Here is a 14,995-nt window from a genome sequence, read left to right as displayed (position 1 = left end):
TCTAGAAATCTGTCAAATTAAAGTCAAATTAAAATAAAAATAAAATTCATAATCTCCATTTTATATCAATTCTCAGTCGCCAAATTAGAATGAATCAAACAGAAAACAGTGAAATCTCTGTTTGAAAACAAAAGAACTGTCTTCAGTCTTTGAAGGTGTGGTGATGTTATTACATTTGAAACAAAGTGAGTGGCTTCCTGCCAAGGTTTAAATCCTTTTCTTTCACAGTTTTAACCCAGGATTACTCAAAGTTCAGATTAGTTGTTTGCTTTGCAAAAATTGTGTTCAAAGTAACTTTCCACTCACACATGTATAACCTAAACCACTTGTGGCCATCAATTATATTCAAGGTTAAGGAATTTCAAACATTTGTTCCAAATTACACTTCTAATCCAACTCACAACTCCCATTTGATTTCAAACTCAATCATAATTAAGGGGAAAATATTAAAGCATTAAAGAAAATCCACGCAAATTCTTTATTAGACACACATGCACATATACACATTCATTCAGTGAAGTTCCCAAACAGAATCAAAATGGTAAATTAGGGGCCTAAGTGCTAGATAAACTTGAAACTGGGAGTGTTTCAGATCCGACTTTTAGACCCGTTCTCAGGCACCTGCATATGCACTCTGCCTGAAAAAATATCAGCAATTTTGCATTGTGCTGCACAAGTCTGTGGGTGGGGCTAATCGCGGCCGAAATCCTGCAGCTGTGATTGGCGCCTTCAACTGAGTATACACAGAAAAAGAAGATAGAATGCTTCTCCCCTGCCCCATTGCTGCTGGGCTGGATAATGCCTCCCTCTGGCAGACATTGCCTCACCCCCACAACAATACTGACCTTCTTATTCCACCCACCCCCCACCACTGATCTCGGTAGAGTGGTAGATGACCCCCACCCCACCCCACTCCCTCCCCACTGATCTTGGGCAGAGTGGCTGCGGACTCCTTTCCGCTCACTGATCACGGGCAGAGTGGCAATGGACCCCCACTCTTTCCCAACCTTCCCCATCACTGATCTTGCACAGACAGCCAGCGGATGCTTGGCACTTACATCCTCACTAACTGGAGTGCCCAAATCGGACTTTTATGGAGCATGTCTGTTTGGCGCCGATTTCTGGACGGGTAAAAGCAGTGGAAAAAGGGGAAGTGCTGATAAGGTTGGGCATGCAGCCCATTAAGTTGTTTAAATGCATTCAGATGTTTCAGACCATTTTCAGGCTTTGGTTAAAGGGAAACCAGCGTGCAGGTGCGGATTGCGTTACTCACCTAATGCCCGAAAATGGGCGCAATGCAATGGTAAATTCAGATCCATAATCTCCACAGCATTTTGCTTTTATTCAATCTTAACGATTTGAAGTGGAATGAAAATAAAGGAAATAGATCAAAACAGGAGTCTTCATTCTTCAAAACTGTAGTCAAAACTCATAAATTCTCAAGAAATTTTATACTTAAGTTTAACACTGTCTCATAATTTGTAAGTTAAACTAAAGCCCATGCATCACATTTTATTGCCCCACAATCCCCACTCTCACCAGAACAAAGCAATTGCTTTAACAACTCCTCTCCTTGATCTAATCCAACAACAACCACATCCAGTGAACAAGCAACCAGACCATACAGAATAACTGAAGACTTAAACCAAGAAAAAGAAATCTCCCTCACTCACTGCAACACAAACAACTCAACTTGTCAGCTCAGCTTTCCTCAAATCAGCCTTGTGTTTTAAACGTGCATTCAGAACGAAACCATTCAGAAATCTTCCCCAGGCTGTTAATTAGCGTTTCCCAAACATGTGGGATGGGATTTTATGGCTTTGCTCGCCTCAAAACGGTAAAATCCCACCTCAGGTCAATGGACCTTTCTATGGTCTGCCCCTTACCCGCTCTGATTCCCAAGCCAAGTGAGACGGTAAAATTCCATCTGTCTGTTTCATAACAAAACTGAGTTTCCCAACCGGTTTCCTGCTCAGAGGTTTATCTGTAGGAAGTTTTTGCATCTTGCCAATTCATTTACAATATTTCCTGGGGAGGGTGAGAGGACATAGTTCCTTTCTCTCTCCCCCCTGCCATTTCTGCCTTTGATGTAAGTGAGGGTTTGAGCTCCTGATCCTTGCCCCATATGATCTGTTTTTAATGGTGTTCATGGACATAGCATATTCTAATAACATAAGAATATCCATTGATGAGGGGTGGTTAAGTCTGCATTTGGAACTACATATAGAGGTGGGGTTCTTTAAGGCATCCATTCCTTCCCAATCAACATAATCTCCTGGTAATTCCTTGTGATTAGTACTCACAGGATATATCAGAATAGGGGCAAGTTCTGAGGGCACTGAGGAATTGGGTGCCTCCGGAAAGGCAGGTGGGATTCCCCAGTCATATTCATGTGTGTCATATTGCTGGGTATCCTGTTCTGGATAGTCGAGATTTATTCTGCAACCACTGTTTCCCTCACTCCGCTGACCCAAATACAGACACCATCTCTGTTTGTATCGACAATTGAGACTTTAATTTATTCACCTCCTGCTGGCACATTAAGTGGCCAGTGCCAGAGCTTCTATTCTCTTTACTAACTTGACACTGAACTTTAATTACAGCCTGCAAATTTGTGCACTATTCACTTGGCTCGGTCACAGCAGTTTTGGCTATGTCTCGATCACTATTGGCATGTTGAATTTCTTGATACGCTTTCTCACATTTGAGTTTGAAACTGACTTGTGTGTAATCAATTTATTTCATTCATTTGTTCTTGCTCTATTGTTTTCCCACTAGCTTCTAATTTCCTTAGTTTTGCATTCTCTAACTTATCCTTTTAACATCATTTTCTCTGATTTCTCACTCTTAACTTTTCTAACAAATCACCTATCGCATTAGTTTTACTCAGTTTTAAAGTTTATTTATCAGTCACAAGTAAGGCTGACATTCACACTGCAATGAAGTTACTGTGAAATTCTCCTAGTCACCACAGTCCAGCGCCTGTTCGGGTCAATGCACCTAACCAGCACGTCTTTCGGAATGAGGGAGGAAACTGGAGGAAACTCACAGACACGGGGAGAACATGCAAACTCCACTCAGACAGTGACACTAGCTGGGAATTGAACCCTGGCACTGTGAAGCAGCAGTGCGCTACCGTGTTCCCTTGAGATCTGTATGCCTCTGACCTGCAGGTTCCAAACCCAGCAACAACTTACTGCAGCGCTCTGCCCACTTGGGCCATTTCTTATTCAGATACTTCCTTAATATCTCTTTTCCATTCTTGGGGTTCTTCCATTTCTCCAGGATTAGTCCCAGAAGCATGGAAAGTGATTGATAGGGAATATGGCTACTCCTAATTTCCCAGTCAGACCCTCTAAGTCAGTTTTGTATCAGGAACATATTGAACACTCTCCACTACTCCAGGAGTTAGGTCTTAGCCCTGCTTCATGGTCAACAATAGAGTTCACCCTTGCCCCCAACTAATCTTATTTCAAAATCTGCCTTTTGATCTCATTGAGACGTATAAGATGATGAATGGGATGGATAGGATAGAGGTGGAGAGACTCTTCCCGCTCAGAAAGGACAGTAGGACTAGGGGGCACAGCTTCAAGATAAAGGGGGGGCGGTTTAGAACGGAGTTGAGGAGGAACTTCTTCACTCAAAGGGTGGTGAATCTCTGGAATTCTCTACGTTGAAGTGGTGGAGGCTGCCTCGCTAAATATTTTTAAGACGCGGGTTGATGGGTTTTTGATGAGAGAGGGGATTAAGGGTTATGGGGAGAGGGCGGGAATGTGGAACTGAGCCATGACAGATCAGCCATGATCTTATTGAATGGCGGGGCAGGCTCGAAGGGCTAGATGGCCTACTCCTGCTCCTATTTCTTATGTTCTTATAATTCTAATTACTTGGCAAAGAAAAGGTCCATTTTGAGAGACACGCCCCCCCCGTTCAGCCAGTTAAACCCTGGACTTCATGTATTGTCCACTTAACCAGTTCAGGTTAGATGTTGGAGAATGTGAAGTTTGGTTGTGATTTTGGAGCAGCTTCAGCAACTTATCGAAAGCCACCCAGGACGACAATGTTATTGGTTCTAAACTTAAAACCATTTTCCAGATACTTAGTTTAGTGTTACAAATCAAAAGGACAGGAATTGACCCATTCTCTGAAACAAACATGTCTTTAGTTAACACTGTAGGTACCAGATTCACAATAGCTGCAACATTTTAACCCTGAAACCGAATATTAACTCTAATTATTTAATTGAAAATGGAAACTACCCTGATTAGAATGAAGTGGCCACTCTGTTCCCAATATAGATTTTCCATGTGGTTCTTCGTCTTCTCTGAAGATGTTCTTTCAGGGCACTCTTGCGATGGCTGATCTCTGAGCTATTACTGAAGACAAAGGGCTGAAACACATGCCTTTATCCTCAGCCTCAGATTCTTCCAGGAAAGTGCTCTGGCACTCAGCCAATGGTGTAACCGGAAACCAATCACATTGTTCGACCAGGCTAATGGAGTTATTTGCAGACAACTCCATAATACTTTAAATGGCATGTAGGTCACATGGCCTCAACCCATATATGGATGTGGCTCTACTATGTTTAGCTTGGTTCAAACAACTATCCTTATTTTGTCAACACAGGAAGTGTTAGGCCACAGCTCACAGGCCAGGTCACAGCTTGCAGCTGTGACTTGAATTCAATGTCATAACCTGCATCTATTTAAATTATAACTCGACCAAAGTCCCAACTTGCTTGAGTCTTGTTGTCACGATTACTCTTACAGCTAATGTTGCCATTATCATTCTTATGATCGCTGTTGTTGTAAAACTTGTTATTTCCTTGCTGTTGGAGTGATCTGCACTCTGAATAAAGGCTCAAGACTTGGGAGTCACATTATCTTTATAAAGTAACACAAGCAAGCTATGCAACTACATGTTGCTTTGGGATGGGGGACAATGGCAGGGTATTCATCAGTTGAGATTGCTTCTAAATGCTGACTCCACCTAACCCAGGTTTTCATTACATCTTCTGGAAATGTTTCTTTTTGGAAGTAGTTTAAGTTTAGAGCCAAATAACAGGTGGCTTTTGATAAGAAGTAGTTGAAGCTGCTTCGAAATCGGACCAAACCTCCTTGTTTCTGATTCTTTGTTGGTAACAATCCCTCATAATGACTTGGCAGAGGTCACATAACTATTTTCGGTACAAAACCTTGAACTAAGGGCCCCAATTCTTATCTGTGTCCTCTTCGAGGCTTATGTTCCTTACATTGTTCAGCTGATTTTTTTTAAAATATGAAGTAATTTTCCGTTCTCTCTAGGACACAATTGTTGGCTTGTTATAGTCTTGCACTAACTTAAATTGGACCTCTTTCTCTCTCTCTCTCTCTCTCTCTCTCTCTCTTTGTTCCAAGTTCTGTTTACATTTGGGCTAGATTCACTGTGTGTGAAGAGACTTGTATTTACCTAACTTTTGAATGGCAAGTTTCTGTTAGCTAGTTGTCTAAACAGCAGAACTACTTGGATGGAGCAAGCTACTGCAAATCTCCTTAACTAAGCAGATTGTGCCCATAGGTAGTGTAAAGTCTGAAGAAGTGTCAGAATAGTGAATTCAATGTCAAATGGGGTAGTAAAAGCAAAACCAAAGGAAGGAAAGAAAGATAGGGATGAGAGTGATATGAGACCAAGTTTACATTTTGCCCTTTTCATGTTTTTAAAAATTGCCATCAATCCAGGCAGAATTTGGGGGTGGGAGTGCACAAGGTGGTGTTTGATGGCTGCTAATCCTTCAGCCATGGCTTAGCTAATTGGACTAAACATAAGCCTCATCAAGACCACTCTGCACACACCCAGTGAACCTTTCCAGTTGACATGTAAGCCCCTCATCCCCTAAGTGAGGGATGGAGGCAACCTTCCAGTGGCAGACCATGGGGTTAATGCTCCATCCAGCTAGGAAATCCAAATGATATTTTCCGCCCCCGCCTCCGCTCCGCCTCCCATAGCTGACAAGCCACAGTTGTGGTTGCTGGTTTCCCCTCAATGATACTGTCCTACAACTGTGTCCTCTTTGATTTTAAACATCTGTATGGCACCTCTATTGACCCAACTGTGGCGAAGTTGCTGATCTATGTTGGAGGGGCTTCTACTGGTCCTACAGCCTTGGGAGCCCACCAACCATTGTTAATTGGACTGAATTGGCCATCTCCTTGAATCTCTAGGTGCATCCTGGCACCAGCAAGTGTGGGTTCCTGATTCCCAATGATGGGGACCCACGAAGGAAAAACCATGCTAGTGGATTTGACTGACTGAAATTGGGTCATGTTGTTATTATCACTGTGGTGCAGGAGTTGAACATGCTTGAAACTTTAGATTTTTATCTAATACAGTGAATTCCTGATATCAGGCTGCCAGATTTGATAGATGCATTAATTTAACGGGGACATCGCTCCTTGCGGCTGGCACTGTCACGTTGACGAGATAGTTTATTGCTCAGTCCATGTGAGCAGGAAAGGGGGTGGGCAGAGAAACCATTTTCTTGTGGGGTGGAGGGATATTGCAGCAATGGTTTTTGTTCTAAATTGCAAGCTTGCTAATGCCTGTATTTGTTCAGGGAACATTTGGAAATTAATTGGTAAATATTAATGAACCGTATAGTGGACACATTCAGTTCTTTTAAGTACAAACCAAATGGAGGCAAAAAATAAACAGTGGCCTGTTTTGTTATATCTAACTGGGCTTTGATATAATTTAATGACTTGTCTGTGTGGAGTTTGCACATTTTCCCTGTGTCTGCATGGATTTCTTCTGGGTGCTCCAGTTTCCTCCCACACTCCAAAGATGTACAGGTTAGGTGGATTGACCATGCTAAATTGCCTGTTTAGTGTCAGGGGAACTAGCTAGGGTAAATGCATGGGGCTCTGGGGTTAGGGCCTGGGGGGGATTGTGGTTGGTGCAGACTCAATGGGCCGAATGGCCTCCTTCTGCAACCGCTCCCCCCCTCCCCCTGTAGGATTCTACGTCTAGAAGTAATTTACTACTTGTTGTCAGTAGGTTTAAGCTTTTTTTTTGTGGGGGGAGGTTAGATTCATTTAGATTCATTCAATGTTTCACTAGTGAAAATATGCTTCAAAAGCATCACACCAACTTTAGACCCCACTGCGATGCTACTGACAATTAATTGTAGTGAGACTGTGGGAATGAAATATTGTACAGCACCAAGCCATTTGATAATTGAATGTATGTTAACAACGCATTTTGATGAAGTAGCTAAAATAAGCAATTGTATTGGCAGGAACCATGTAATCTGGTGATCTACTGTAAAAATATGGAATTTGATATTCTGTATTACATTCTAACCTCTGCTCTAGTCTGTAGACTCTGCTGTCTACAGACTAACTATAGCTACAGCTAAGTCCACTGTATGTGTCACACTTTAAAAGGCATGATCAGAATTATTGGGTGAGGCCAAGAAAAAGCATTAATATTGTGTTAGGAGAAATAAAAGTTTAGTTCATGGTAAGTTTTGTTGTGAGAGGGCTGGTTAGTTGCAGAAGAAGTAATGTTGTTTGTGGTAATAAAACCTGAGATTTTCTTGCTTTTAGCAAACTGTAGTAATGAGACCACCATTATACAAAGCAATAGCTTTCCACTCCAAACTGAAATGAAAGATTTGATTTGATTTTTAATACTGACTCTGTGCAACACTAGATGGCAACATGTACCACATGTCAATGAATGTAAGCATTAAGAGGTAATTTGTTAAAACTTTTAAAAGTTGCTGCAGGTTGTGTTGTAAGTGGTGTTTGGATTCATTTTCCATGTGTTGATTGTTTGAACATAATATTGGATGTTTATTAACTTGATCTTTCTCTACACGCTGGCTATGACTATATTCTGCACCCTCTCTTTTTCTTCTCCTCTATGTACTTTATGTATGGTATGCTCTGTCCATATAGCGCGCAAGAAACAAAACATTTTATTGTACCCCAATACATGTGACAATAATGAATTGAATCAAAGTATGCCTTGTGGCTCCTCAGCTGTCCACCCACTGAACGAGATAGTGTCTTTGGCTTAGTATTTAACTGGTGGTCCATCCCCCTCACCCTGCTACTTTTTGCCATCCATCTTTTCTGAATCCATTTTTAAATTGCATTTCTTGATTGCTTATTCTTTTGTTTATGCCATTGTCTCAAAAATAATTTTACCCAATTCAAATAATCGTCCGGGTGATGTGGGTGACTTATTTATTGTCAACAAATTAATGCCTCTTTTTAAAAAAAAGTTTCATAATTTTGATAGAGTGGGATTTGGACTTGCAACCTCTGGAGTATTTATCCAGTAGTCTAACAATGAGAACCATGTCTGTATGTATTTAATATCAAATCTTCCAGGGCACTGCAGTGACATGAGAACAGTGGATGCTCCATTAAAGAAAATGAGTGAGGTTGGGGAGGGATCACTAATAAAGATGTATGTTTTAAAGTGTCTTATATGACTGGTTTATGGAGGGAATTTCTGAGCATTGAACCTAGGTAACCAAAGACATGATGATTGTGAAAGAGTGGAGGGGGGAGAGCAGGAAGTTTTAATTTTTTTTAAAATTGGTATCATAAACAGGCTTGCATTAACACTGCAATGAAGTTACTGTGAAAATTCCCCAGTCCAGCACCTGTTCGGGTGCTTTGCGGGAGAATTCAGCATGGCCAGTGTACCCAACCAGCACGTCTTTTGGACTGTGGGGAAAACTGGAGCACTTGGAGGAAAACCCAGTCAGACATGAGGAGAATGTGCAGACTCCAAACAGATAGTGACCCAAGTGGGAATTGAACCCGGTCTCTGGTGCTGTGAGGCAATAGTGCTAGGTACTGTGCGGCCCCAAAGATGAAATGGTACAAGATGAGAGAAAGTTTACAAGGTAAGACTTAATTTAGAGGAAAATTACAGAGGGTGGGGTTCATAGTCAGAGATTTAAGCACGCTTCTTATGTGTATCTAAATTATATTCAGTAATAGGGTAACTTGCAGCCTTGTGTACTTTGCTGTGTTCAGTTTATCAACCTTACAATGTCAGATTGTAGAGATTGTAACGATCGTGATGTGGTGATGCTGGCACTGGACACAGTAAGAAGTCTGACAACACCAGGTTAAAGTCCAACAGGTTTATTTGGAATCATGAGCTTTCGGAGCGCCAGTTGAAGGAGCAGCTCTCTGAAAGCTTGTGATTCCAAATAAACCTGTTGGGGCTTTAATCTGGTGTTGTATTACTGTGACAATCATGGTATATTTATAAAGGTTATTGGGAGATGGACACTTTGTTACTTTTTAAAAAGGCAACATGAACTGTGGACACTGTTCCTGCACAAAATAGACTTCAGAAAGCCAGGTGCTGCTGTGTGTGTTTTCCATATAGACACACGTACAGTTTTGAACATCTCTCTGGGAAGTTACTTAAATGCTAAAGGTCTTCCTGGATACTGACTGACCATTTCAATGGAGAAAATTTGAAATGACAAGTATTTGCTGGCCTTTTATTGGGATTTATCGTGCAAATTGTACCTGTGGTTCATCATTTACCTTAGGCTGATCTTTGTATCAGGTCAGTGGAAAGAAAAGTGTTTGATTGAGTGACTGTTTCTTCCTCCATGTCACATTCAGATTGAGCAAGATTGAACTGGTTTGTTGTTAGAAGCCTAAATACCTTTTCTTCTCCTCTCTCTTCTTGGTTTCAGAATTGCCTCAAACAGACTATCTACAAGTGGCAGAAGCAACATGGCTGGCGCTGAATGTTGTATCCAATGGTCATTCATCAACCTGTTCTCAGACAATTGGAGTGACAAAGATAGCAAAGTCTGTGATTGCTCCCCTAGCCCAACATAATGTTTCTGTGTTCATGTTGTCGACCTACCAGACTGACTTCATCCTGGTGAGCGTGCTGTCAATCTCTTTCTCAGCTGCTGGTTTTATTTTTGTGCAGTCTCCTTTAGAAGGGAGTGATGGGGTGGTGATGACTTCACTGGGCCAGTAATTTAGAAGACCCAGGCTAATACTCTGGGGACATAAAACTCCCATCCTAACAACATTGTGGGTGTGCCTACACCAATGGACTGCAGCAGTTCAAGATGGGATCTTACCATCACCCTACTCTTGGACAATTTGGAATGGACAATGAATGCAGGCCTAGCCAGCGATGCTGCACATCCCATGAATGAATAAATTAAAAGAAAAAAGTGCCACTGGATGTCATTGCAGTCTCATGCATATGGCATTTTGGAAACTTCCATTTACTTACAGTGCAAAGAAATAAAATAGCAATATAGTGTCTCTCGATTACAGCCTCATCATAGTAGTACATGAGACGCTACAGTTGTATTATACTTGCTTCTTTGCCCCTCCTGAGCTTGAGGTTTACCAAACAATCTATCTTGAAGCAACGTCTCGTGGTCACTGAGGGAAGCAGAAGGATGATTTTTAACACCAGTAAGTTCTAGAACTCTTTTTAACCTTGAAATAAAGAAATAATGAGAAAGTTAATACGTCAATAGGACATTTAAATATCCTGGATGAGGTTAATCTGGAATCGTACTTTAAGAACAAAGAATATGGGCGAAAATCGAGGAAACATTAAGGCAAAGGAAGAATTACTTCTTGCAAAGAATAATCGGAACTTGGAAGGGGCTCCCTGGTAGAATAATGTAGGCAAAGACTCTAGTGAATTTTTAATAGTGTGATGGCTGGGTGTAGGCCTTTCTCAGAATAGATAAATTAAGATGGGTTTAATTGGTTCCCTCATCTGTTCCTATTTTATGATCCTGTATGATGCCCCCTTAGTAATTGTAACAAGGTCCTGATGATGGAGTTCAACCATCTGGTCAACCAACATGACAGTAACCTGATTGATTCAGGGATGGTGCAGTCTTGGGCATATATTAGATCTTCCAGGTATAGGTGACAGGGATTTTGATAAGTTTTGAACTATTTACTCATAGTTCTCTACAAGTTGCAAATTTGTCTAAACACACCAGTTAAAATCAACATGTGAGCTACTGTCCATTTAATCAATGTTCCTAATACTTTGTCATAACCTAAAGTAGTTTTCTTTTTAAACAAGGTCCTTTTATAAGTGACTTAAGTATCTGCTGTAGCATTAATGAAGCAATGGACAAGCTAATAACAGTACCATGAACCTGAGTATTGGTTGCACTGTGACTGGTACCATAAATTTTACATTGGGTACTTGTACATATGGACTAGCAACAGTCTCCCTCTTTGTTTTTTTTTAAAAAAATGCCCAACTCAGCAAAGAGAAATTGAACAGAATTCTAGTAAGTGATCAGACCCAGAGTGATAACATTGACTGGAGAACTTTGCTTTGATATAATCCCAACAGACAGAGATTTTATATTCCACTGCTCAATGCTTTGCAATGTTGGGAACAGTCTCTCTGATAGTATTCATTTATAATTGCTCATTGTGCTTATGCTTGGGAATTTGTCACTATTTTGCGTTTTACGTCCAGTTTTGACACCAAGCAATTTTGGGTCTGTTATAGAACAGATACAGAGCGAAGTACCAGTCCCCTGCTCAACAATATGTGTTGACCTCCAGCTTCTGCACCAAGTGATTATCCTTGAGGTTGCAGAAGTCAAACTACTTGCTGTGAAATATTGTGGGTTTTATGCAGCAGATTGGTACTTCCTAAAACCTCAGGTATGATTGGGTGCAAATATATTTTGTCTAGAACTTATGTAATGAGCCTACTTGCAAATAAAATATTTTCTTGAATGTGTGTGCCTAGGTACGGGAGAGTGATTTACCAGCAGTTATCCACACCCTGTCTGAAGAATTTAGTATTTACAAGGAGGAGAATGGGGAATCGGTTCCAGTGGATAGTAAAAACGTCACAAACGGCTTTATAAAACCCAAAACTGGTATGGTAAAATGACCAGATTTAAGTGTTCTTAACTGTTATATTTTTCACATGACTATAACAGCCATCAGAGAACAAAACCCAAAATTATAACAATGTGACAGGAAGATATGGAAGCAGGGTGGATAAAGGGGAACCAGTGAATGTTGTATATTTTGATTTCCAAAATGCTTTTGCATAGGTGCCACGTAAAAATGTTTCTACACAAGATAAGAGATCATAGTGTTATGGGTAATCTATTAGCATGGTTGACAAATAAGAAACAGAGTTGGGATAATTAGGTCATTTTCAGTTTGGTAAACTGTAATGAGTTGGGTGCCAGAGGGATCAGTATTGGGGTTTCAACTACTTACAATCTATTTTAATGATTTTAATGATGGGACCGAGTGTATTTGTAGCCACATTTGCTAACATATAGGTACTGCAGGAGACAAATTTGTGAGAAGAATACAAAGAATCTGGAAAGGTTAAGTGAATGGAGGATGCAATAGAATATGGGAAAATGTGGGGTTGTCAACTCTGACAGGAAAAGGGAATATTATTTAAATTGAGAGATTGCATATTGCTGTGATGTGGTGGGATCTTGGGTGTCTTATATAAATCACAAAAGTATGCAGGTACAGCAAGTAATCAGGAAGGCCAATGAGATATTGGACTTTATTGCAAATGGGTTGGAGAAGGAAAGTTTGGCTACAACTGTCCAAACATTGGTGAGACTGTGCCTCATGAACTGTGTACAATTTTGGTCTTCTTACTAGGGGGGGATAGTTGTATTGGATGCAGCACAGAGAATGTTGATAAGGTTGATTCCTGGGCTGAGGGCTTTGTCTTGAGGAAAGATTGAGCAGACTGGGCCTATAATCATTTGAGTTTGGAAGATCTGAGAGGTGATCTTATTGAAACACAAGATTCTGTGGGGCCTTGACAGACTGGATGCTGAGAGGATGTTTTCCCCTTTCAATCTATGGTGAGAGAGATATGAGGAAGAATTTCTTCCTTCAGAAGGTCATTCAATATATTCAAGGCTGAGTTGGGAAGATTTTGATCTACAAGGTGTTCGAGGGTTAGAACAAGAAACAAAGAACAATACAGCATAGAAACAGGCCCTTCAGCCCACCAAATCGGTGCCAGCACAGATACTTCTTTAATCTAGTATTTTCTTGTCCCTGCATGGTCCATATCCCTCTATTCATGTATCTGTTAAGATGCTTCTTGAACCTTGTTATAGAATTTGCCTCCACCCCCACCTCTGGCAGGGTGTTCCAGGCATTCGCCCTCTGTGTGGAAAACCTTTCCCCTTGCATCTCCTTAATTTTGTCCCTGTCACTTTCAACCTATGCCCACGAGTAATTGACCCTTTGACTTTGGGAAAAAGACTCTGTCTATCCAAGCCTGATATAATTTTGTAAACCTCTATCAGGTCCCTCCTCATCCTCCGATATTCAATGAAAACAATCATAGTTAGTTCAACCTTTCTTCGTAGTCCATATCTTCAAAACCAGGCAACATCCTGGTTAATCTCTTCTGCACCCTTTCCAATGCATCAACATCCTTCCGGTAATGTGGCGACCAGAATTGTACACAGTATTCCAAATGCAGCACAGCAAACTCTTATACAGCTGCAACGTGATTCCCCAGCTCCTATACTCCTGGCCCCAACCAATGAAGGCCAGCATGCCAAAACCATTCTTGACCAAATTGTCCACATAAGTTGCCACTTTCAGAGAACTGTGGATCTGCACACTTAGATCACTCTGTATGCTAATATTTCTAATGGCTGTACCATTTATGATTTACTTCTGCAGTAGACATTCTAAATTGCATCACCTTACATTTGTCCAGGTTAAATACCATCTTTCGAACTAGGTCTCCAGCCAATTTATATCTGCTGTACCCTCCTCACTATCCACTACTCCCCCAATTTTTGTATCATCTGTAAATTTATTAATTAGACTACCTACATTTCCTCTGAATCCTTTCTACATATTACAAACAACAGAGGCCCCAGCACTGATCCTTATGGAACATCACTTGTCATAAGCCTCCAGTTAGAAAACTACCCTTCCATTGTTACTCTGCTTTCTATGCCCAAACCAGTTTTGTATCTATCTTACAAGCTCACCTTGGATGCGATATGATTTCACCTTCTGTATCAGCCCGCCATGTGGAACCTTTTCTGTTTTAGAAATTTACCTTTTTTTTTAGAAACCTTGTTGCGCTTTTGCTTTCTATTTAGATTGGATCAGATTTTAAAAAAAGATTTGGACAGATAGTCCTGCATTGATTCCTCTTGAAAGAGAGTTTATCTAATTTTAAATGTGAATCAGTGTAAAGTACTAAGTGCGTAGATTGTGAATGCAGGTTTTTTTTCAAGGTTGTTGCACCTTTACTGAAGGCATCAGTATCAGTGACAACTTTATTTAATGTCTGAACTATTTGTATTTAAAGGGGGCGGGGGGGGGGGGGAGAAGGAGGGTGCGACACAGCGGTTAGCACTGCTGTCTCTCAGCGTCAAGGATCCGGGTTCAATTCAGGCCTCAGGTCACTGTCTATGTGGAGTTTGTGTGTTCTCCCTGTCTCTGCATGGGGTTTCCTCCCACAATCCAAAGATATGTGGGTTAGATTGATTGGCTATGCTAAATTGCCCCTAGTGTCATGGGATTAGCAGGGTAAATACGTGCGGTTACAGGACAGGGCCTGGGTGGGATTGTGGTCAGTGCAGACTCAGTGGGCCAAATGGCCTCCTTCTGCACTGTCGGGATTCTGTGATTCTTAAGCAAATACGAAAGACTTTTGTTTCGTACAATTGGGCTTGATTCTAAACATGGTGTAGTTCCACAGGGACGTCTGCGATGCAATTTGAATTAAATGGTCATTGAAATCTACTGGGAACTGAAGCTTATAAGGAAAGAAAATAACCCAGGTTTTAAATGTTTTTTAAGAAGTTGACTGAATCATAAAACCAAACAGTGCACAAGAGGCCCTTCGGCAATCAAATCTGCATAACACATTAGAAATACCTGAACTCCCACTAAATCCCATCTGCCATGGCCCATAGCCCTGAATGTTGTAATGTGCCAAGTGC

The 14,995-nt window shown here is 41.0% G+C and overlaps 1 protein-coding gene across 2 annotated transcripts in view; it reads left to right on the top strand.

Moving 5' to 3' along the window:
- LOC145355829 (cytosolic arginine sensor for mTORC1 subunit 2-like) overlaps window positions 1-14,995 on the top strand; it is a 57,512-nt gene that overhangs the window by 30,661 nt on the left and 11,856 nt on the right. For both annotated transcript variants that reach the window (XM_080208235.1, XM_080208236.1), the window contains exons 3-4: window positions 9,713-9,906; window positions 11,779-11,911. In XM_080208235.1, the coding sequence (XP_080064361.1) occupies window positions 9,713-9,906; window positions 11,779-11,911 (327 nt within the window). The remainder of the gene's footprint in view (window positions 1-9,712; window positions 9,907-11,778; window positions 11,912-14,995) is intronic.

The sequence above is a fragment of the Carcharhinus amblyrhynchos genome, chromosome 20, assembly GCF_965287045.1.
Source record: "Carcharhinus amblyrhynchos chromosome 20, sCarAmb.v2.hapA, whole genome shotgun sequence".
NCBI lineage: Eukaryota > Metazoa > Chordata > Chondrichthyes > Carcharhiniformes > Carcharhinidae > Carcharhinus > Carcharhinus amblyrhynchos.
Note: the sequence above shows the minus strand (reverse complement) of the source record. Positions and strands in the feature narration are given on the sequence as shown.